Source organism: Rhinoderma darwinii, chromosome 12 (assembly GCF_050947455.1).
Source record: "Rhinoderma darwinii isolate aRhiDar2 chromosome 12, aRhiDar2.hap1, whole genome shotgun sequence".
Classification (NCBI taxonomy): Eukaryota; Metazoa; Chordata; class Amphibia; order Anura; family Rhinodermatidae; genus Rhinoderma; species Rhinoderma darwinii.
Window position 1 is genome coordinate 58,547,674 of NC_134698.1, and position 22,825 is coordinate 58,570,498.

A 22,825-nucleotide genomic window follows, 5' to 3' on the forward strand; every position below is an offset into this window, starting at 1 on the left:
CAATGACTGTCGTTTCATACGCCAGTCTTAGCTTTTTGCGGCACTGGGGTAAGATGCAACATATTTATTAAGAGACGCACATTGGCCTGCACCACGATTGTGGTGTAACAAATCGACTACAATCAGCTGATCGGTCATAAGAAAAAAAACTAATTGTACTCACCTCAGCGCTCCGCTTCTCTCCTCAGGCTCCTGGTGAAGGACTGCAGCGCATACAAGGTCCTGACGCCGAACAGCGTCAGGGCGTCGTATGCAACGCAGGACACAACATCCAGTGTCAGAACGTTGTGTCCTGTGTTGCATAAAACGCCTTGACTGTGCACCTTCTTTGCGCCATGGCCTGGTGTAGAAGTCTGAGGGGATCCGAAGGAGAGAAGCGGAGTGGTCAAGTGAGTAAAATTACTTATTTTTTCATTATATTTAAATGTCCAATCGTGAGGGGGGGGGGGGTATGGTAGTACTGGGCCGTTTGCAACTTTCTATGCCAGAAACGTGGAAAATTTCATAAAATCCCCATCTATGTGTATACAGCGAATATACTGCTCATCATAGCATAAAAAATACAGCAGCGCGAAACTGACTGTTAAAAGGCCAATATATGCTCTACTATCTTTCCAAGTCTGGTACAGGACATCCTTTCTAGAACAGGAGGAAGTTAGGACACGCTTATTGCTTTCGGCAGCATATTCAATGTCCGTGACCTTTAATACAAAGTTTGTAACAACCTGAGAGTCATTCATAGTGTTTTTTTTCTTTGTTTTGTGGGCTTGTATTTTATTTTTTTTCATTTGAGGGGGGGTTTACTGGTAAAGCACTCTCCTGTAGTATTGTTCAAACTGTATTTAGCCATTTACTTTAGGGTGTTCCCTTCAGAGTCTCGGCCACCAATTCTGTCAAATAGCAAATTGGGGGATTGCTGTATGGAGCACTATTTTTCCCGTCCAAACAGACAACTCAGACGGAACCCGACAGACCACATTATAAAGACAACGGGGTCTGTCGGGCGCCTCTGGTGTCTGTCATGCGACAGATCCGGCACGGTGTCGTTATTTCGGTTATGATCAGAAGCAAAGACCTAGGGCCTTAGCATTAAGGTATAGCCACATGCGGCAGATTTGTTGCATAAAATTTCTGCAACTGAAAATCCATTCCATACATCTGAATGGGGTTGTTGCTGCAGCATGCGCATACATTTTTGCAAGCTCATTCCGATGTAAAGCACAGTCACAGAAATTTCTGTAACAAATCTACCACATGTGAACAAAAAACTACTGGGATAGTTAGAGGACTACCAATACGACCACCACAGTTGCCTTTTGGTTCGATCTGTCCTTTCCAGCTTCCGAAGACTCCAGAATGTCAGATTTGCCTGATCATGCAATGATAAACCCTCAGGTACTGTATAGTTGTTGAGAACACATAATGATCACAGCGACCCTACAGATTTATATACCTTATGACATGTCATAGGGACAAGATAGTATCAGTGTGGGTGCCAACATGAAGGGTCCCTTTAAGCGATTGTACACAGTATTGAGATTTACGTGTCACAATCATGCAGGGTAAATGATCCCTATATTGAATTTTTGCAGGATATTCATCTATAGCACTCAAAGAAACAACCGCCTTGGAAAAAAGCACCTAAACTGTCTGCAAAAACGGATTTTTCATTGCTAAATTTGTTCACAGCGGGTTTTTGCCACAATGTATTGAGCATTACAAGATGGCAGAGAGAAAACATACCTCCATACATCACTGCCCTTTGAGAACATAGAGGAGCGAATAACTTCTGGAGCCATCCAGGCATATGTCCCTGCTGCACTCATCTTGGTGGTCCGGTGCCATTCTCTTGCAAGGCCAAAGTCTGTGATCTTTAAGACCTTGTTGCTGAGGTCGCTATTCTCGACCATTTCCAGAATTAAAACTGTCAAAAGATATAAAAAAAAATTTTATAAGCGATTACCTCCGTCCAAACAAAAAAAATATATGGTCGCAAATCATAAAATCAGGCCTTATAGATATGCCAGACATTAAAAAAGTACAGATGTTTTGTACAGAGAATTCTAGAGGTAGAGGGTATCGGTAGGACCAACTAAGGCCCTGTTTACATTAGGTATTCGTCTAGAGTGTACTTTGGGTAAGCTCCTGACGTACACGCTAAACATGTCTATAGGCCTCCATTGTCAAAGGCCATTAGAGTGTCCTCTTGTGTACCATCCAGACGGAGGCCATCAGTACACTGGAGAAGAAAAAAAAAAGTATGAAATAGTGTAGTAGACTACGATATTCCATCCCATGGAATCCGGAAAAAAAACACTTATGTTAAATGTATATATATATATATATATATATATATATATATATATATATATATATATTTTTTTTTACATGGGAGCCTATGGGTGTTGGATGCCACTGTATGGCATATGTCACAGGCATTCATTAAACGTATACATTATGAGCATTTCAATAGCTTTGCATGTTGTAACTCTTAGGGTATGTGCACACACACTAATTACGTCCGTAATTGACGGACGTATTTCGGCCGCAAGTCCCGGACCGAACACAGTGCAGGGAGACGGGCTCCTAGCATCATACTTATGTACGATGCTAGGAGTCCCTTCCTCGCTGCAGGACAACTGTCCCGTAGTGTAATCATGTTTTCAGTACGGGACAGTTGTCCTGCAGCGAGGCAGGGACTCCTAGCATCGTACATAAGTATGATGCTAGGAGCCCGGCTCCCTGCACTGTGTTCGTTCCGGTACTTGCGGCCGACATACGTCCGTCATTTACGGACGTAATTAGTGTGTGTGCACATACCCTTAAGCTAATGCTATTATAGCCAGTGGGTGACGGATGCCACTGTTAAACATCAGTCACAGCCTACGTTTAATGTATACGTCGGCAGCTTTTCCCAGGGTATGCGTCAAACATAGGCAAAAAAACGTGATGTGAACACAGCCTAAGTTAGAGAAAAAAGGAAAAGAACGAGAATTGTAATTTGCCCGCTGGGCAGAGACTACACCCATTGTAAACACTGGAGGTAATCCTAAAACCACATCGTCCGTGTGCGCATCTTCACATGCAGATGTATAAGTATGCGCACAGCGCGGAGCCGATGGGGCCACATCTGACATCGCAACGGTCCACGAAAGCTCCTTTAAACAATATGGCTACTTAAACTTTTTTTTTTTTACTTGACACCGCAAATGAATTGAAAAATTCCATTATCTCTGTATGAGAAACAGGACGACCAAACTTTGGTAACTGCACCAACTTGGGATTCCGATTTTATTTTATGTTTAAGGTGAAGCTCTATAGAAGCTACTGTATATAGAACGTCATATTTAAAGAGGTGCTTGTCCTGTATCCACGTGTATCAGTATTTCTGTTGCCTGTAGTGTTCGGCTCAGGAAGACAAAAGCTCTGTGTCGTTCTGGTCTGATCTTTCCCACGGGCCCAGTGGGCCAGGAGTACATGTGATCCAGGCTTTTGTTCTGCGGCCACAAATGGAACGTAACGACCTGTTTTATTATAGAAGACAAGGATGAGATTACTCCCAGGAATTGTGTGAGGTCTTGGAGCACATGACTATATATTCACCTATGAAGCTACAAGCAATGACTTGTGTCATATCCCCCTAAAACAAAAGCAGGGACCGGGTCATATGCACAAGACTCCTCATACGGAGGACCAGCTAGAAACAACTGGAGCCAGTTAGCCCACTCCAAAAGGTGTTTTATGTAGGGTTTTTTTTTGGTTTTTTCTTAGCATTTTTTACTTGTAAAGCTGGCCATTCACTAGAGATTTTGGAAGGCTAAGGCCGGGTTCCCACGTAGCGTAAATGCTGCAGAATTTCAGCGAAATTCTGTGCGGAAATTGCACAGCATTTACAGTAGCAGCAAAGTGAATGAGATTTAGAAAATCTCATGCCCACGCTGCAGAACAAAAAACGCAGCGTAAACGTTAATAAATTGACCTGCGGTGCAGAATTTAATTCCGCAGCATGTCAATTTATGCTGCATTTTCATTGACTTTTTGTTCCCCAATTGAATTCAATGGGGATGCAAAACCTGCAATAGAAAGCCAAGTGTTGCGGCTTTTGCAGCGGAATGAGTGTGATTCTGCCGGAAAAATTGTAACTCAGAAAAAACAAAACAAAACATCATACTTACCCAGAACGCTCTCCTTCTTCCTGCAGCCCGGCCTCCTGGGATGATGGAGCATCCCATGTGACCGCTGCAGCCAATCACAACTGCAGCGTTACATGGCCTGCAACGTCATCTTAGGAGGCTGGACTACAATGAACAAAAAAGGGGAGGGGTAAGTATGGACATTTTGTTTTTTTTCCAACAGCGCTGCTTTCCGCAGCAGAAATTCTGTTTGAAAAACCGCACCACAATGAGGTGCGTTTTTTCAGACAGAAGGTGCTGCAGGTTCCAGGTCGGATACGCTGGGCAGTTTTTACGCATTGCAGTGCATCTGACCCGTGGGAGCCCGGCCTAAAATTTAGACAATTTTATGCCGATTGTTGGCGCTTTTTTGGGACACAAACAACCCTTGGCAAATATCCATAGAAAAGTTGATCTGCTACGTTGGATTTTTTCGGTCGTTGTATGGAGGATTGAACCAGTCTTCAAAGTCATTCATGCCAAAAGACAGACCTGCATCCTATCAATAGAAGCCCAGACCATAGATCAATGCAGCGATCAGTCCCGATTTGTGGTTTTTACATCTCGAGTTGTCATCCAAATGGACATCCTTCACAGACCAACCATGAATGACAAGTTCTGCAGAAAACGGACATCTGAAATCTCTTCGGCCCTATTCACACAGCGGATTTTGCGTGGCGGATATTCCTGCCATCGGCAGGTAGATTCCTCCTACCATTGACTTCAATGGGAGGTTCAGGAGGAATTCACTAGCAGGAAAAAGAAGCGTCCGACTCCCATGGAAATGAACGGGAGGCGGAATTTACCTTAGTGTATGGCCAGTTGTACTCATGTATTTTTGTTTATTTTTCTGCGGAACGCATAGGGCCTTTCCAATGTTGCAATTTGAAGTGGACTTTAAATTTTGTACATTTTATGAAAAGACAAAACGGGCAGAAACAAGGAAAACATTTTAGTTTTGTTCTAAAGTAGTTGGTTCAAGTCAATGACATTTGCCCCAACAATTAGTCCTCTAATGATCTCATTTTATTTTAGAGTGGGTGCTTTTTTGGTAGTAGGGGGCGATAGGAAGTATTAAGACACAAGCCAAAAATAGACCCACCTATTGCACTCTTGTAATAACTTACAATTCTGGCCTCGCTATGTGTCAAAGGACATTTTTTTTTCCACTTTCCTAGCCTTACGATTACACAGACCCTCAAAATATGAATAAGAGCTTTCAGGGGTCGGAAATCCTTCAAAGTGGTAAGGAATGAAGAGGTTAATAGCTGACACAGCAGATCATTCAACTTCATGGACAGTGCAGGAAGTCTGCCCTAAGCAGATAATTGGCTTCCTGCGGAAAGGATTTATGCTAAAATTACTGGCATCCAGCGGCAAAATCCCCCATTTCATTTAGATCTAGAAATTATACAAGCATCAGTGGATAATTTGATGTGTTACATATTCATATACACAAGGGTGGACCAAATACTGCAGACTAGGAGCCAATTAGACCAATCCACAAGCCATTTTTTTCTTCTTTTATTGGCCAGGCAAGAAGAACTTCCATAGACCAATATAAAACAACTTAAAGGGTTAGGGTATCTTCACACGTGGCAGATTTCTTGCAGAAAGTTTAGGTAACTGTTATCATGTTCCAGCTGTAATAAAGTGATAATTTACAGAGAAGCTAATTTAAAGTTGTTTGGTATTATATAAAAGCACCAGATCTTTTTCCCCCAGGAACAGCGCCACTTTTGTCCATGGGTTGTGACTGGTACTGTAGATCAGCCTCATTCATTTGAATTGATGAACTGCAATACCAAAAACACATCCCATGAACAAAAGGGGCACCGTTACTTGGGGGAAAAAAAAAGCTGACCCTTTTTTCCTAATTCCAGATAACTTCTTGAAAAAGCAACAACCAATATGGCTGCATTTTCCAGTTGCAACTTTTGCAAAAATGGCCACCATAACGGAATAGAAAAGAGCAAAACGGTCACCAAGTAAAGATTTAGTTCACATCTGCATCAGGGCTCCTTTCTGGCGTTCCGTCTGAGCTTTCCGTTAGAATCGAACCCTGACTGAAACCATAGGTTTCCGTTTGCATCATCATTGATTTCAATGGTGACAGATCCGGTAAAAATGGTTTCCGTTTGTCTCCGTTGTGCAAGGGTTCCGTCGTTTTGACAGCATCAATACTGTAGTAGACTACGCAAATTCTACAATTATGCATTAAATGTTAAAACTTCTACTGAAAAAGACTTGGGGATATTGGTGGACAGTAAATTTAACTTTAGCAAACAGTGCCAGACAGCTGCTGCCAAGGCAAATAAAATCATGCTCATAAGAACATAGTTTTGCTTCTATACAAATCACTAGTCAGACCACATGGAATATAATGTACAATTTTGGGCACCTGTATATAATAAGAACATGACAGAACTAGAGCAAGTGCAAAGAAAGGCAAAAAAGTTAACTAAGGGAATGAGCAGATGGCAGTACCAAGAAAGGTTATCAAACCTGGGGCTATTCAGTATAGAAAAAAAGACAGCTTAGGGGCGATCTAATTACAATGTACAAATATATAAATTGGACAATACAGAGAACTTCCTAATGATATGTGTATACCTAGACCTGTAACAAGGACAATGGGGCATCCTCTATGTCTAAAGTAAAAAAGGTTTCACCATCATCACCATTTACTGTAAGAGCTGTGAGACTATGGAACTTATATAAGTATATAAAGTATGGTTAAAAAAGGGACGCATGTTCAAATAGGGAAGAGACCTGCCAATCAAGCAGAGCCAGACAGGGAGAAGCTGGAGAGGAGTCACCCAGCGGACACGTCCCTGGGCCCGGAACTTAAGTAGCCCCGATACCCCTGAAGACGCTACATCGTAGCGAAACATGTCGGGGGGGGGGGCTTCCTTTTCAATTTTAAACACCAGTCCTGCTGACTCCTTGAATCAAATTGTGAGCTGTGTGCAACGTGCTGCAGCCGTTGACTCTAGGCTCCCTATACTCTGCACTGTGCTTATGCAGTCAGCAACGGACCTTGTTTTTATGTCTATGTAGTCTGTCCTTGTTGCATAAATCAAATAAATACTTTATTATTTTCAATTTTGATAGTTGGAAAAGAGGGCTTTTTGCCGGTAGGCAAATCAATCTTTTCAATCGGAACTTAAAAGGAACTCTAAATACACAAAAATTATCCCAGCAATTTCTCTTTTAACCTACTATTTTCCTTTGATCCCGTTTTGTCTCATATTGCAATTAATACGGAGAAATATAAAAACAAATCTTCTGTGTCCCAGCAGATCAGCCATTTCCCCCCTCCTTCTCCACACAAGCTTGTGTCTGGCTAAAAGACAACTGGCTGCAGCAGAAACCTCCCCCCCTCTCCTGTCTGCAGTAGGATAAAGGGATCACTAAGCCTCGCCCCTTTGAGAAGTCAAGCACCCCTAGGCCACTTACCAACCAAAAATGGAACAGATCAGCAGAACATTAACTCCTGTGTTCTCTGCAGGATTTCTATATGCAGAAGGTAAGAGCATGCAAACATTAAGAGCAAGTTTATCTGTTTACTTTTAGAAATCATTTGTAGGTTTATAGTTTCTTTAACACTGGATGAGAGACAATGTTAAAACTAGGATTTCTGTTGAACGGTGCAGCGTGCGGACAGGTTCTATTTGAACGTTTATGTTTTTTAAAAGGTGAAATGGAAAATCAATATAAGTGGTACATTTTCTGATAACCCAAAAACAGCACAGAATTATTTTGGAAATCCCGAAAAACAAACTGTCAAACTGTTCCAAACTCATATGAATGAACCGGAGAAGACTTCCGGGGCTACGTCACATGAATCATTTTCCTTTTAAAGCTGGAGAGGAAATTGTGAATTTGCCCAATTCATATTTTTTCTTGAATGTATGGATCTACGAGTAGCGCTTGCCCAGTCCTTAAAGGGCCAGCGCGCACCAGGAAAATTGCTCCTAGCCTACCCCAGCACACCCTGGAATATTTAAGGAACTCTGCCCACTTCTTCAGTGCCTGACCAACGTTATTTCTAATCCAGAGTTAGTCTGGGAAGGAACTGTATCCTGTTCTCTGAAACCTGTATACGTGATGAGTCCAGTGTCCATGAATGGCCTGCTTCCAGCTATCCGGCACCCGCCTGCTTCCAGCTATCCGGCACCCGCCTGCTATCAAGGTACGATCTATCATTGACTGTCCTATACCTGTCTGGCCAGCAGCTACTACATTACAGAAGAGTAGCCCAGTGGGTTCACATTCCCAGTGGACGTTACACTATGTATCTACACACATTAACACACGATACCAGCATATGCCAGAAGCACAGTTCAGCCTGGTCACTTAGAAAGCCCGGTGTAAAAGATGTACTATAATGTACTCGCTTGCTCGAAATCAGATGATCATTTATTACTACACAGATAATGTAGTAGTAGTAGTAGTAGTAAGCAATGTTACATTCTGTTCACAATAGCGTCACGGCTTCTGTTTATAAAGGCGCTACGACCACTGTGACGGCTCAGTTTTTCAACCCATCCAAAGATGCTGACTAACCCTGCTGACGGTAATGGAGTCTGGTAATTCGGACACCAAAAATAGTGCTGTAGACTGCGATATTCTTCCTGTCAAAAATACCGGAAACCCGGATATGAACCTTATAGCACAAGTGCGGACAGAGCCTTATATTATAGCATTAGAATAAATCATTACGTGTCAAGTGTTTGGGAAAGGCCCTTTTCTGTTCCAGCATGACGGCGCCCCAGTGCACAAAACCCGGTTCATAAAGAAACGGTTGGTCGAGTTTGGTGTGGAAGAACTTGACTGGCCCGCACCGAGCCCTGACCTCAACTCCATCCAACACATTTGGGATGAACTAGAATGGAGATTGTGAGCCAGGCCCTCTCATCCAGCATCAGTGTCTGACCTCACAAATGCTCTTCTGGATGAATGGGCAACAATTCCTACATATACAAACACAAAATCTTGTTTTAGCTGTAAAGGAGGGGGGGGGGGGTGGGGACGACTAATTCCATATTAATGAATTTAGAATGGCATGTCATGAATGGCTCCTGTAGGTATGTGCAGATATTTCTCCACGTGCTTATTTCAACAATCCAGCTTTCCAGTTTAAGTGTCGCTAAATGCAGTCCGGCGGCTCAGTTAGCACACATGTCAAGATTGGGCAGCCCCTTTTTAGATAGTGCCGCAGTGCCCTCTTTGGATGCTGCCGCAGTGCCCTCTGTGGATGCTGCCGCAGTGCCCTCTGTGGATAATGCAACACACCCCTAGATAAGGCCACAGTGCCCTCTGTAGATAAGGCCACAGTGCCCTCTGTAGATAAGGCCACAGTGCCCTCTGTAGATAAGGCCACAGTGCCCTCTGTAGATAATGCAACACACCCCTAGATAATGCCAGTGTCCTCTTCAGATACTGTCACACACCCACTTGTAGATAACGCCACAGTGCCCTCTGTAGAGGCTGCCACAGTGCCCTCTGTAGAGGCTGCCACAGTGCCCTCTGTAGAGGCTGCCACAGTGCCCTCTGTAGAGGCTGCCACAGTGCCCTCTGTAGAGGCTGCCACAGTGCCCTCTGTAGAGGCTGCCACAGTGCCCTCTGTAGAGGCTGCCACAGTGCCCTCTGTAGAGGCTGCCACAGTGCCCTCTGTAGAGGCTGCCCCAGTGCCCTCTGTAGAGGCTGCCCCAGTGCCCTCTGTAGAGGCTGCCCCAGTGCCCTCTGTAGAGGCTGCCCCAGTGCCCTCTGTAGAGGCTGCCCCAGTGGTCAGGGGCTTGCCCAGAGCTGGAGTCCCAGGCAGAGAGCTAGTAGGCTCTTCCTGGGACTCCAGCTGTGCTTCTGATATCACTGGGACTCCTGCTCTGGGGAAGCCCCTGACATCATTGTCGATGTATGAACAGCGATGTCAGAGGCTTCCCCAGAGTCCCGGAGCAGAGCCGACACCAGCGCTCTGCTCGGGACTCCAGCTCTGGGGAAGCCCCAGACATCGCTGTTCATATGTGGACAGCGATGTCAGGGAATTCCACAGAGTCCCAGAGCAGAGCCGACACCAGCGCTCTGCTCCGCTCTGGGCAAGACCCTGACACACTGTCCATATATGGGCAGCGATGTCAGGGAATTCCACAGAGTCCCGGAGCAGAGCCTGTACTAGTGCTCTGCCCGGGACTCCGGCTCTGCGGAAGCCCCAGACATCGCTGTTCATATGTGGACAGCGATGTCAGGGAATTCCAGAGTCTCGGACCAGAGCCGATTCTAGCGGCTGTGTCCCGCGGGCCGCAGATGACAGCCCCAGGGGCCGCATGCGGCCCGCGGGCCGCGTGCTTGAGACCCCTGCTCTAAGATCAAGACTTGGGCACTGTATAAATAAGGTGTTGATAGTGTCATGATCTAGAAGGAGCCTCCATGTTCTGGGCCTCCTGGTTAACAAGAATTTTGGAGTTTACATTTTTTTCTCACGTTATGTTCAATTTTCCATGTTCAATTTTTATCAGGAGAACATTTGAACGTGTTATCTTTGGCAGTGACATTCACAGAGCCTTTGGGAACAGACTTACACGGTCCACCCTTTGACGAGAGTCTACTCTTTATTAGTGAACCGGTCATAAATATTGCATTATAAAACAGGATCATCAACATACTGGCCCATAAAGAATTTGAGGGGTATTCTAGACAAAAAGATGGCTGGGACCCCGACCAATCGCTAGAATGCATCTCCCCAACCAAACGACAGAGACAAGGAGAAGTTCAAGGACCACGTTGTACAGATGAAGGGAAGGGAGACTAGGGCTTGAATGATCAGTAGGGGTCTGACCGCTGGATAGGTAATAAAGGTTTTCGGATAAAAAAAAAAAAAACACCTGTAAGCTACTTTAAGCACTAGCAGTCCTTACAATAAAGGCCCCCATACCAGTGTCCAGGGAAGTGTACAAAGCTTCTGCTGTCCAACTTAATTTGTAATTTGGAAGGCAAATAATGATGGAGTCAGTGTCTGTCAGTTGTCCTCAGACAAGTTCAGCTGGATGGTGAAAGCAGTATACGGTTCACCTGAATGGCGGTTCAAGGTGTGTGGGGGTGGGGAAGAATTTGCCGTATTTTTCAGACTATAAGATGCACCTGACCATAAGACGCACCCAGGTTTTAGACAACAGGAAAAAATCAATAAATCATATTTTACTACTTTTATAAAGAAAAAAAATATTTGTTAAATTAATTTGTTTAGTTTCACCACATTCTCAGAGCCATAACTTATTTATATTTTTTCATCGATTGAGTGGTGTGAGGGCTTATGTTTTGCGGGATGAGCTCTATTTTTTATTGCCACCATTTTTTGATCACTTTTTATTTTTTTTTTATTTTTTTTTTAAGCACTAATGGTGACCAAAAAATGGGACCCGCATCTATCTGAAATTTATGACATATCCTGTGGACATGTCAAATGTCCACCATGGAAAAACTACTTCAATTGCCACGGTCGCTATTGACCGTGGCATTTAGCTAGTTAATGGGGTTTGCCATAAAACACATGTATCCACAGGCTAGGGCAGGGGTGGGGAACCTTTTTAATGCCAAGGGCCATTTGGATATTTATGACATCATTTGCGGGCCGTACAGCATTATCAACTTAAAAATTACTCTGCTATATTTGGTCAAACATTTAATTAACTCACCAAAGAGAAGCAGTTCCAGCCATCACATTAGGGGTGAGTCGTGTGATGTTAGTCGGTATTGATGATGATGATGTGTCTGTCAGTCTGGAGCGCAGTCGACTCTTTGGTAAGTTTTGAAAAGAACTCGCAGCGGTAAGTTGTTCCGACTAACTTAAATGAGTTTTCTCCTTCAGGAACTTTTATGACATATCCACAGGATATCTCATAAATGTCAGATAGATGCGGGTCTCACCTCTGGGACTCGCACCTATCTCTAGAATGGGGCCCCCTAAACCCCGTTCTACCTCAGTGTTCCTGCCAATTTCTGACCATGAAGAAGAAAACAGCGTCGCTCGCTGAGCGGTTTCCGTAACTCCCGTAGTAGTGAATGGCAGTTATGGAAGCAGCGTAGCATGCGAGTTACGCTGTTACCGTAACTACTATTCAGATCTATGCGGTTTCTTTATGGTCAGAATTCACCTGCTTCAGCACAACACAAAGAGGTAGAACAGTGTTTAGGGGCCCCTTTCTAGATATAGTATGCGGGTCCCAGTGGTGGGATCCACATCTTTCGGACATTTATGACATATCCTGTGTATATATCAAATGTCCTTGATGAAAAAAAAAAAAACCTTTAAAGAGGCTCTGCAGATTTTGCAACCCCTATCTCCTATTGCAGCAGATCGGCGCTGCAATGTAGATAAGAGTAACGTTTTTTTTTTAAAACAAGCATTTTTGGCCAAGTTATGACCATTTTTATATTTATGTAAATGAGGCTTTCTAAAGTACAACTGGGCGTGTTTACAGTAAAAGTACAACTGGGCGTGTATTGTGTATGTACATCTGGGCGTTTTTACTTCTTTTACTAGCTGGGCGTTGTGAATAGAAGTGAATGATGCTGACGAATGAGCATCATCCACTTCTCTTCACAACGCCCAGCTTCTGGCAGTGCACAGACACACAGCGTGTTCTCCAGAGATCACGCTGTGACGTCACTTCCCCAGGTCCTGCATCGTGTCGGACGAGCGAGGACACATCGGCACCAGAGGCTACAGTTGATTCTGCAGCAGCATCAGCGTTTGCAGGTAAGTAGCTACATCGACTTACCTGCAAACGCCGATGCCGCTGCAGAATCAACTGTAGCCTCTGGTGCCGATGTGTCCTCGCTCGACCGACACGATGCAGGACCTGGGGAAGTGACGTCACAGCGTGATCTCTGGAGAACACGCTGTGTGTCTGTGCACTGCCAGAAGCTGGGCGTTCTGAAGAGAAGTGGATGATGCTGATTCGTCAGCATCATTCACTTCTATACACAACGCCCAGCTAGTAAAAGAAGTAAAAACGCCCAGATGTACATACACAATACACGCCCAGTTGGACTTTTACTTTAAACACGCCCAGTTGTACTTTAGAAAGCCTCATTTGCATAAATATAAAAATGGTCATAACTTGGCCAAAAATGCTCGTTTTAAAAAAAAACAAAAAGCGTTACTCTTATCTACATTGCAGCGCCGATCTGCTGCAATAGGAGATAGGGGTTGCAAAATCTGGTGACAGAGCCTCTTTAAGTCACTTGGACCTCACTTTCAGTAAATAACGCACATCAACATCAACACAGCCAAGGAGGGAATGACACGGCGGCAGCGGCGGTCAGGGCGTGCTGTGACGGGAGTGGACCAGTCCAGTCACCTGACGTCACATCACTGACTCAGGTCAGATAACCCGACTGGTCCACTCTTGGGCCAGCACGCACCGACCTCACTCAGACCCCCGCCGCCATACTTGGCTCCGTCCACCCTTCACCTGCTCCTAAATATCACTGAGTAGGGCGGACAGAGCTGAGGAGGGAATGACACGGCAGCAGCGGCGGTCAGAGTGAGTTCGGGGCGTGCGGTGACAGGAGTGGACCAGTCCAGTCACCTGACCTCACTGACTCAGGTCAGGTGACCCGACTGATCCACTCTTGGGCCGGCACACACCGACCCCACTCAAACCGCCACTGACAGAGCCAAGTAGCAAATGACGCGGTGCCAGCGCGGTCTGAGTGAGGCCAGGTCGGACCAAATGCTCCCGCAGCCTTATACGGCACACACGTTCCCTACCCCAGGGATAGGGGATACATGTTTGATTGCTGGGGTTACGACCGCTGGGACCCCAACGATAAGGAGAACGGGGGGCCGAAAGTCACCAAGAGTGTTAGAAGAGAAGCTTGGACTTCCGTGTTCTGTGTCCGGCTTAGTTGTTCGACAGCTCTATAGATATCAATGGAGAGCCGTTCACGCGTGCGCAGAAGAATCCCATTTATCTGTATGGAGCTTACGGACACAGAACCCGGAAGTCCAAGCTGCTCATGTAGCGCTCTTAGTGACTTCCAGGCCCCGTTCTCCTTATCGCTGGGGGTCCCAGCGGTCGGACCCCCAGTGATCACACATGTATCCCCTATCCTGTGGATAGGGGATACATGTGTTTTATGGCACAACCCCTTTAAACGGCCACAGCACAATCGCTGTTTCTGGCCGTTAGAGCAGCATGTCAGCTGTAAAACACAGCTGACACCTGCAGTGTATCGAGCGGGCCCAGCGTGTGAGCCCGCTCCATACATTATACTCACCCCCCGCACTCCACGAAGTGCTGGCATGTCATGAAGTGGTCAGGGGGACTATAAGACGCAGGGACTTTTTAGCAAGATTTCTTCTTGATAAAAACTGCGTCTTATAGTCCGAAAAATACGTGTACATAATTTTCTACAATTTATTTTTTTTTTTAAAGATTAATAGCTCTGGGACCCACACCTATCTGGTCACCCGAATCCCATCTCTTTCTGTAATATCTATAGGAATTAATGGAGAGAGCCCCGCACATGCGTGGCCACCTCTGCATTGATTCTCCACCTAGATGCAGTAGGCCACCTCAACAAGTCGGGAATAAGAGTCGGGTGACCCTCATTTTGGAAATAGGTGCAGGTCCCAGACCTAAGACCTTCATCTTTTAGGGATCTTATTGCATATCCCGTCGATATGCCATTAATGGCTTAGATAAGAATAACCCTTTAAGATATACCATCAAGGGATGATGCTTCACGCACCCTAACAATCACATGTAGCTCTCGATGGACCATTCCTTTCTTTTTTCTTTAATAGAGGTTTAAGATTTGGCACAACTGCAGCGGATTGTGTGATGAAGAATACTGTGCAACTTTCCAATATACATTGTGTTTTAATTCTTCTTAGTTGTGAGGATCTCTGCTTGCTTCAAGTTAATGGAAACATTATGGATTATGTCCTTCTCACACAGCTGCAGGGTTCCTGATACACAGAAGCAGCTGTTCAATACATTTCCATTCAACGACAGCAAGCAGAGACCCCGGAAAACGAAGAAAAATTAAAAACACAAAAGTGTAAAGGAAATATACAGTGAATACGCCCTTTCTCTACCTTGGTGAGGGAGTTAAAATGTATGTTGAGTCAAGTAGAACTCTACATATGGGCCAACTCAAATAAGTGTAACAAAAATGTAACAAAAAAGGTCTTACGAAAGAAGTGGTTTACCAAAGAGATAAGGAAAGTAACAGAAGTGACGGTCCAGTCGTTTCACGATTTCATCACATAAGTAAATCTAGCTTGTATCATACGTACTGTTGCTCGACTTCAGGTCACGATGGATGACTGGGACGATGGCTTCATCATGCAAGTAGTTCATCCCTCTGGCAATCTGCACGGCCCAGTTTACAAGTATATCTGGTGGAATCTTCTTCCCAGAAAGGACCCTATTCAACGATCCACCTCGAGCAAACTCCATGATCAAACACAGATTGGGCTCCTTCAAGCACACACCCCTCAAGGCAATGATGTTAGGGTGATCAAGCATAGCAAAGAGTTTGGCCTCCTGCCGGACATTCTCAATAGTCTGGCTGATATCTTCATCAGGGTCATGGCGTGCAGCTTTGACGGCCACTTCCTCATCGCCCCAAATGGCACGGTAAACTTTTCCAAAGCCTCCTATCCCAATAATTTCTTCGAGCAACAGCTCATTAAAGTCAATTTCTTGTACTGTGGAATGGTAAGAACAAAAAAAAAGTTGTATTAAAACATCGAAATTCCACACGTTTCAACATCAGGGAGATATTGAGTTGTGTAGTCATAAAGGACACAATGGTGACATTTCACATTCAGTTTCCGTAGTCAAAAATGGTGCAAAAATGACAACGTGAACAATCCACGACAAACCCCTTAAAATGCATCATGGGATACTTGTGAATTGCTGTGATTGTGGAGACTTGTTTCAAGGTTAAAGAGGTTCTCTATCTCATAAAGTGATGACATTTTGCTGGCGGCTCGCAGCAGCACGTGAAGGGATTTTCGGGATCGGTGGGAGTCCTACTAGTCGAACTGCCACGGATCAGAGATTCATGGCATATCCTAGCAATATGCCATCACTTTATGAGATGGGAAAACCCCTTTAAAAGTGTCATTGAAGTCATTTTACTTTTTGAAACTTTGTAATACATCTTATTAGGGTAAAGCGTCTCACTCGCTTGCCTGTAAGTTCCAGTTTCCCGTCTCTAGGTTTAGAAACTTTCACAATCACTAAAAAGTTAACCTGAAGTAACACAGTAACTGAAGAGACGGAGGAGAAGAGAGATTGCAGGGGGGGGGGGGGTGAAGCTGCAGTCTCTCTGCCTTAGCATGTGCATGGGAGTCCAGCTCCACACAATAAAGGCCTCATGTACACGGTCAGTAAATACTGCACGGACGGGCCGCTGAGTCACCTGCAATTGCGGACTGTGCTTACAGTAATAAGTATAGGAGCATGGTCCGTAAATGCGAAAAATAGGACATTTATATATACGGGAAGGTGTCTGTGGCCTATAGGAATGAATGGGTCAGTATTTTATCCGTAATTGCGGTCATGTGCATGAGGCCTTACAGAGAGAAAATTTAGCAGCGTAAAAATGTTTTAAAAATCTGCCTTCCATTTATTTCAGTAAGAATTAGAATTTTTTTTTTTTTTTTTTTTTTCTGCTCACTGAATTAAAGAAAAAAAGAAAAAAAAAAAGAAAGCTTCCTGCTCTATCTTGGGGTAGATTCCGTTCTTGAACTTCCATTGAAATAATTTGGAGGCAGGGGGGGGAAAAAAAAAAAAAAAAAAGATAAAAAATAAAATACAAATATTAAATATAAAAAAGACAAAAAAAAAGACAAAAAAAAAACAAACAACTGCATTGAGAAAAATTGGAAAACGGTCTCAAAAATAACTTTCGAGAGATTTCGAGGCAGATTTTTTTTCTGGTTGGCAAAAAAAAAATGAAAAATAAAAAAAATGAAGAGGAAGGGGTCTAATATGTGCAGGTTACATACAACATTTCTGTCTGAATGGTTTCTATAGAAAGCTTTTCATTTAGCGTTATTTCATATTATCCCATTCACTTATATTATTTATATAATATTATTTTGAGATCCATTTATAAACCATGGAAAAGCATCGGTATGCCTAGGTGAAACCAGGTTTACCGCACCATTTTGGATGCAATATTTGTCATTCCAGAATAGTAAAATAGACAATTTAGAGTTCTAGAATGTTATGCACAATCAGATATGCAAAACGCGTTTCAGCAAGAAAACATCTGGCACAATTTCCATTTTGTTGCCAATATGTACTGAATCCAATGTGCTGGCGCAGCATTGTACGGCTTCCACTCAGATTTTATCCCGACAGCATTCGTGATTAATGATCTCCACAAACCAAAAGAACATTTTTTAAGCCTTTCTTTGTGTTCTTAAGGAAAACGGCGAAAATTTTAACCTACATGAGTGATATTCACAGGCATTGTATGCCTTTTTGAAGCGATGCCCACATACGAAAATATTGGCAAAGTAAAAAAGATCTAATAGTCAGAATGAGATGGTAGTTGGCTGTAAAAAGTGTAAAATTATGTACGGCATAGATAAGTGACAGCTCCAGAGCTGTACATGATAAGACACATCACAAGGAGTCCACACCCTGGTGAATAAGACATCACTCGACAACAGGTTATTTGAGACCCAGATCAGTGCCCTAGCATTTTTGGATTCTTCGGAGACAACCTCTATCCATATGGACCATTGGGGGATATGGGCGTCATAGAGGAGGGTTCCCCGGTCAGGGAACACTCTGGGCCAAAAAGAAGGGAGAGAGAGTCGCTCCCACTTTGGCAGCCTTGAGCTACCCATATATTACCTCCAAGGCCATTCCTTTTGACAGTCGCCATGTAATACACTTCGCATGCAGAGGCTGTATGACTGGCTGGCCGTGGCTTCCCTCAGCAAAATGAGCTGTTTGCTGGGGATGTCGGGAGCCAGAGAACCCCTTAAATTGGGCACCACATAGAGCATAACAAATAAAGGCAAGTCTTACTTTTTCTTTGGACATTCGTGGAACTAGAGGCCGATACCAGGAAAGTCCTTGCATCCAACAATCACTGAAGCAAATGTCCATTTAAGAACAGTTTATAACACATCAACCAGATATGACGGACGCCAAACTGTATGAACAAAATATTTAACGCTCTGTAAGACCCTATGCACACAACCATAGTTTTCATCTGTAATTACGGATGAAATCGTGGACCCATTTTTTTTCTATTGACCACATCCACCTTTCCATATATTTACGGAAGTGTGTCTGGCCCGTAGAAATAATCCGCAAAATATACAGCATGTCCTATTCTTGTCCTCAATTGCAGCACGGACCCGCCCATAGAAGTCTATAGGCACTTCCGCAATTGCGGACGGCTACGGATGTGCATCTGTATTTGCGGATTAGCGTTTGCAGACAGTAAAAATCCTTACGGTCGTGTGCATGAGGCCCGAGACCATCCTTTTCTTTACGCCCCTCTATGAAAAGTATTGCTCAGCTTGTTCCCAGAAGGGATTGGTTTAGTTTTCCATTTTTATTTTACACTTTATATACACTACTACTTTAAGGGTATATTCAAACAAGGCAGATTTTTCCCATACATCTGAACGGGATTCGCAGAAATCCATGCAAATGCTGCAAAAACTATCCCGATCAGATATATGGGACGGATTTTCAAATCTGCGGCATGAGAGTATACCCTACTACTACAATGTATATAGCGTATAATAACACAATGTATATAGCGTATAATAACACATGACTTATCACCAGACAATATGACAGAAATCACTAGGTCACGAGGAGATGGTTGTTGGGGTCCTCACACTGTGGAGCGTTTTTAGCTGCCCGTCGGCTATAATAGTATGCTTTTAAAGAATACATCATGAAAAAGGGTCATGAAAGTTTATGACGTATCCGTTAAATGGATTCCATTATATAGTCTATGGGTGACTGATGCCACGTTAAACACATCCATCATCCATAGGCTATAATGTCACCCATTTAAGAAATAAGTCATAAAAGAGCTTACGACACATCAGTTTAATGGATGCCATACAGGGGCATATGTCACCCAAGGGCTAGCTTTTTATTTTTTAATTATATATTTAAACGTATACGTTTCTTTACTGGATTCTTTGGGATGGAATAGCATAGTTTACTACGCTATCCATCCTTTTATTTATTTTTTGTGGTATACTAAAAAAAGGTATGCCGGACAGACGTAGGCCAAAAGGACACTTATGGACTCTCTGACCCTATGAACACATTTAGGATACACGCAAAACGGGAGGTGAACGAAGCCTTATTGTGCAGTTATTAAAGGGTTCATGGACTCCATATCAGAGCAAACGAAATGTGGATTTCAAAAATCTCAGATGCAAAAAAAAAAAAAAAAGGGGCTGAGGTTTATTCCATAGTACTACAGTGTCACATTTTAACCCTTTCAGGACCAGACTAGTTTTCATTTTTATGCTTATGTTTTTTTTTCCTTGCCTTCAAAAAGTCGCAACTTTTTAAATTTTTCGTTGACCGTCATGAGGGCTTAATTATTACGGGACTTTCTGATGGCACTATTTCATATTATGTGTGATATACTGGGAAGCTGGGAAATAATTCCACCATGCTCTTATGGGTTTCATTTTTACGGTGTCCACTGTACGGTGAAAATGACATTTTTCACCGTACGACTTTATTCTGCGGGTCATTACGATCACAGTGATACCAAATTGATATTGTTTTTATATTTTAGTACCTTTAGAAAAAACTGTAAAAGTTGGAAAGAAACAAAAGAAAACATTTGCATCGCCATATTGTGACCCCGTAACTTTTTTATATTTCTGTGTATAGAGCGGTGTAAGGCGCCTTTCTGTACGTGGAAATATGTAGATTTTATTAATACCATTTTAGGGAATGTCTGGAATTTCGATCACTTTTTATTAATAAATTTTTTGGGGCTTGAAGTGGCAAAAAAACTGCGGTTCAGCCATTTTCAACTTTTATCACCGTATTAAAAAAATATTTTTATATTTTTATTGTTCGGACATTTTTGGACGCGTGATTATTTATTGAAATAACGGACAGCACACGGCCCATTCATTTCAATGGGGTTATTTAGACATGTGTGAGTTTTCACGCGAGTGTCTGTTGTGTGAAACTCACTGCGTGTCCTATATTGCTGCATTTTTTTGTGCACCGTGTCGCCCATTGAAGTCTCTGGGTGCGTGGAAAAACTTGTACAGTAAATGGACGACATCCGTGTGCTGTCCGTGTTTTAAGCATCAGTTACAAGAAAATGCAGAGATTTAAGAAAAAAAAAAAAAGGAAGTGCTTGCACGTACGTGAAAGACGCATGCCACACGCAACGCACGCTGATGCCACACGCAAAGCACGCTGATGCCACACGCAAATTAACTGCTAGAAATACGCTGTTTTAAACGCGCACATATTAGACACGCTCGTGTGAACGTAGCCTTAGGCCGGGATTCCCATGGGACGGATACGCTGCGTAAAAATCACGCAGTGTGTCCGACCTGGAAACCGCAGGACAATCAGTCCGAAAAAAATTGCAAATTTTTTTTTTTAGATGGAAATTCTGCTGCGGAGCAAAGTCATTCATACTTACCCCCTCCCTCCTCGGACGTCCGCTCCGGCCTCCCTGGATGACGTTTCAGGCCATGTAACTCTGCAGCCGGTGATTGGCTGCAGCGGTCACAAGGGATGCAACGTCATCCCAGGCGGCCAGACTGCAGGAAGGAGGAGGGAGTTCTGGGTAAGTAAGATTTATTTATTTTTTCTTCCGATGTTGCGACGTTTGCGGCGTAAACGCTGTGATTACACCACAAAAGTCGCAACGCTTGGCTTTCTGTTCCAGGTTTTGAATCCCCATTAAATTCAATGGGGAAACCCGCAATAGAAAATGAACAAAAACGCAGCATAAACGAACATGCTGCGGAGTTAACTTCCACACCGCAGGTCGTTATTAACGTTTACGCTGCCTTTTTTCTCCGCAGCGCAGGAATGAGATTTTCCGTGATTTTTAGATGTTTACAAGTTATTGCCACTGGCTACCACTTTCCACATTGTTAGGTCAGCGCACGTATACATAAATATAATGCAGATGTCTCACCTACGAGAAACTGCCCTTGGAAGAGATGGCACAGGGGGAACCGTTCTGTGAAACGCTGATGCAAACCAAACAAGAAAAAACAAAAACAAACATAGGAACATTAGAAGTAGGGTTGTCACGATACCAGAATTTGAACTTCGATACCGATACTTTGTATCGCAATACCAAATACCAGAACGCAATACCAAAACGATACTTTTGCCAACAATAAAAATAAATAAATGTTCTTCCATTTTCTGATGTGAGGCACGAGGTATTATGAATTTTGAACCTCCATGTGCCTCACATTAATAGTAATTAACCCCACCATGGTCCTCAGTCATAATGGACAACATTGGGTTAACGCGTGAGTTACATGATGGGGTTAATTACACATGGAGATTCAAAATTCATAATACCTCGTGCCTCACATTAAAGAGGCTCTGTCACCACATTTTAAGTGCCCTATCTCCTACATAATCTGACCGGCGCTATAATGTAGGTAACAGTGGTTTTTATTTTGAAAAATGATAATTTTTTACCAAGTTATGAGCAATTTTAGATTTATGCTAATTACTTTCTTAATAGACAACTGGGCGTTGTAATAGAAGTGTATGACGCTGACCAATCATGTCCATTTGTACTCCGCACAGCGCGATCTCGCGAGATCACGCTGTGCTGTCACATACACCCACATTAACTTTACTGAAGTGTCTTGAGTGTGAATAGACATCACCTCCAGCCAGGACGCGATGTCTATTCACACTCCTGACACTTCGGTAAAGTTTGTGTGGGACTCGCGAGATCACGCTGTGCTGTGATCAAGTCTCACACAAACTTTACCGAAGTGTCAGCAGTGTGAATAGGGCACTTATAATGCGGTGACGGAGCCTCTTTAATAAGTGAAAGAAAGCAGATTTTATATTATAACATCATAAATGACGCTATAAATTTATTACGGTCGCAACGATACCGAATGTGTGTATTATGTATTGAGACTTATTTTAATGTTTGTTGAAAAAAAAAAAGTGTGTTTCTTTTAACATTACTTTATATTTTTTTTACTTTTTATTTTTAAACTTTAATGTATTGGCATATTCCATATTCCAGTACATTAGCCAGTGTATTGATAGTACACAGGCAGTTGTTCGGACAAACCCAGGGCCGGCCTTAGGATAGATAGCGCCCCGTACGAAATGATCTTTCGGCGCCCCACCCCATTATAAAAAAAAAAATGCCCCATAAAAAAAAAGTATAGTGCCCCCCACAGTATAATGCCCTATATAGGGCCCCCACAGTATAATGCCCCTTTAGTGCCCCCCATACAATATAATATAATTAATCCTTTCAAAGACACAGTGACATAGTTCGTACGGTTGAAATAAAAAAAAAAAAGACACCTGTCAAGTTCAACCAAGGGATGGGAAAAATTAAGCTGATATTTTTTTGTTGTAGGAAATTATCTAAGCCTTTTTTAA

General features: G+C 43.2%; 1 protein-coding gene across 2 annotated transcripts in view; it reads right to left on the bottom strand.

Annotated features, from left to right (window-relative positions):
* Window positions 1–22,825, bottom strand: part of MAP3K9 (mitogen-activated protein kinase kinase kinase 9) — a 59,753-nt gene that overhangs the window by 22,046 nt on the left and 14,882 nt on the right. For both annotated transcript variants that reach the window (XM_075844200.1, XM_075844201.1), the window contains exons 2-3: window positions 15,481–15,894; window positions 1,744–1,924 (exon numbers count right to left, since the gene is read on the bottom strand). In XM_075844200.1, coding sequence (XP_075700315.1) covers window positions 1,744–1,924; window positions 15,481–15,894 — 595 coding nt within the window. The remainder of the gene's footprint in view (window positions 1–1,743; window positions 1,925–15,480; window positions 15,895–22,825) is intronic.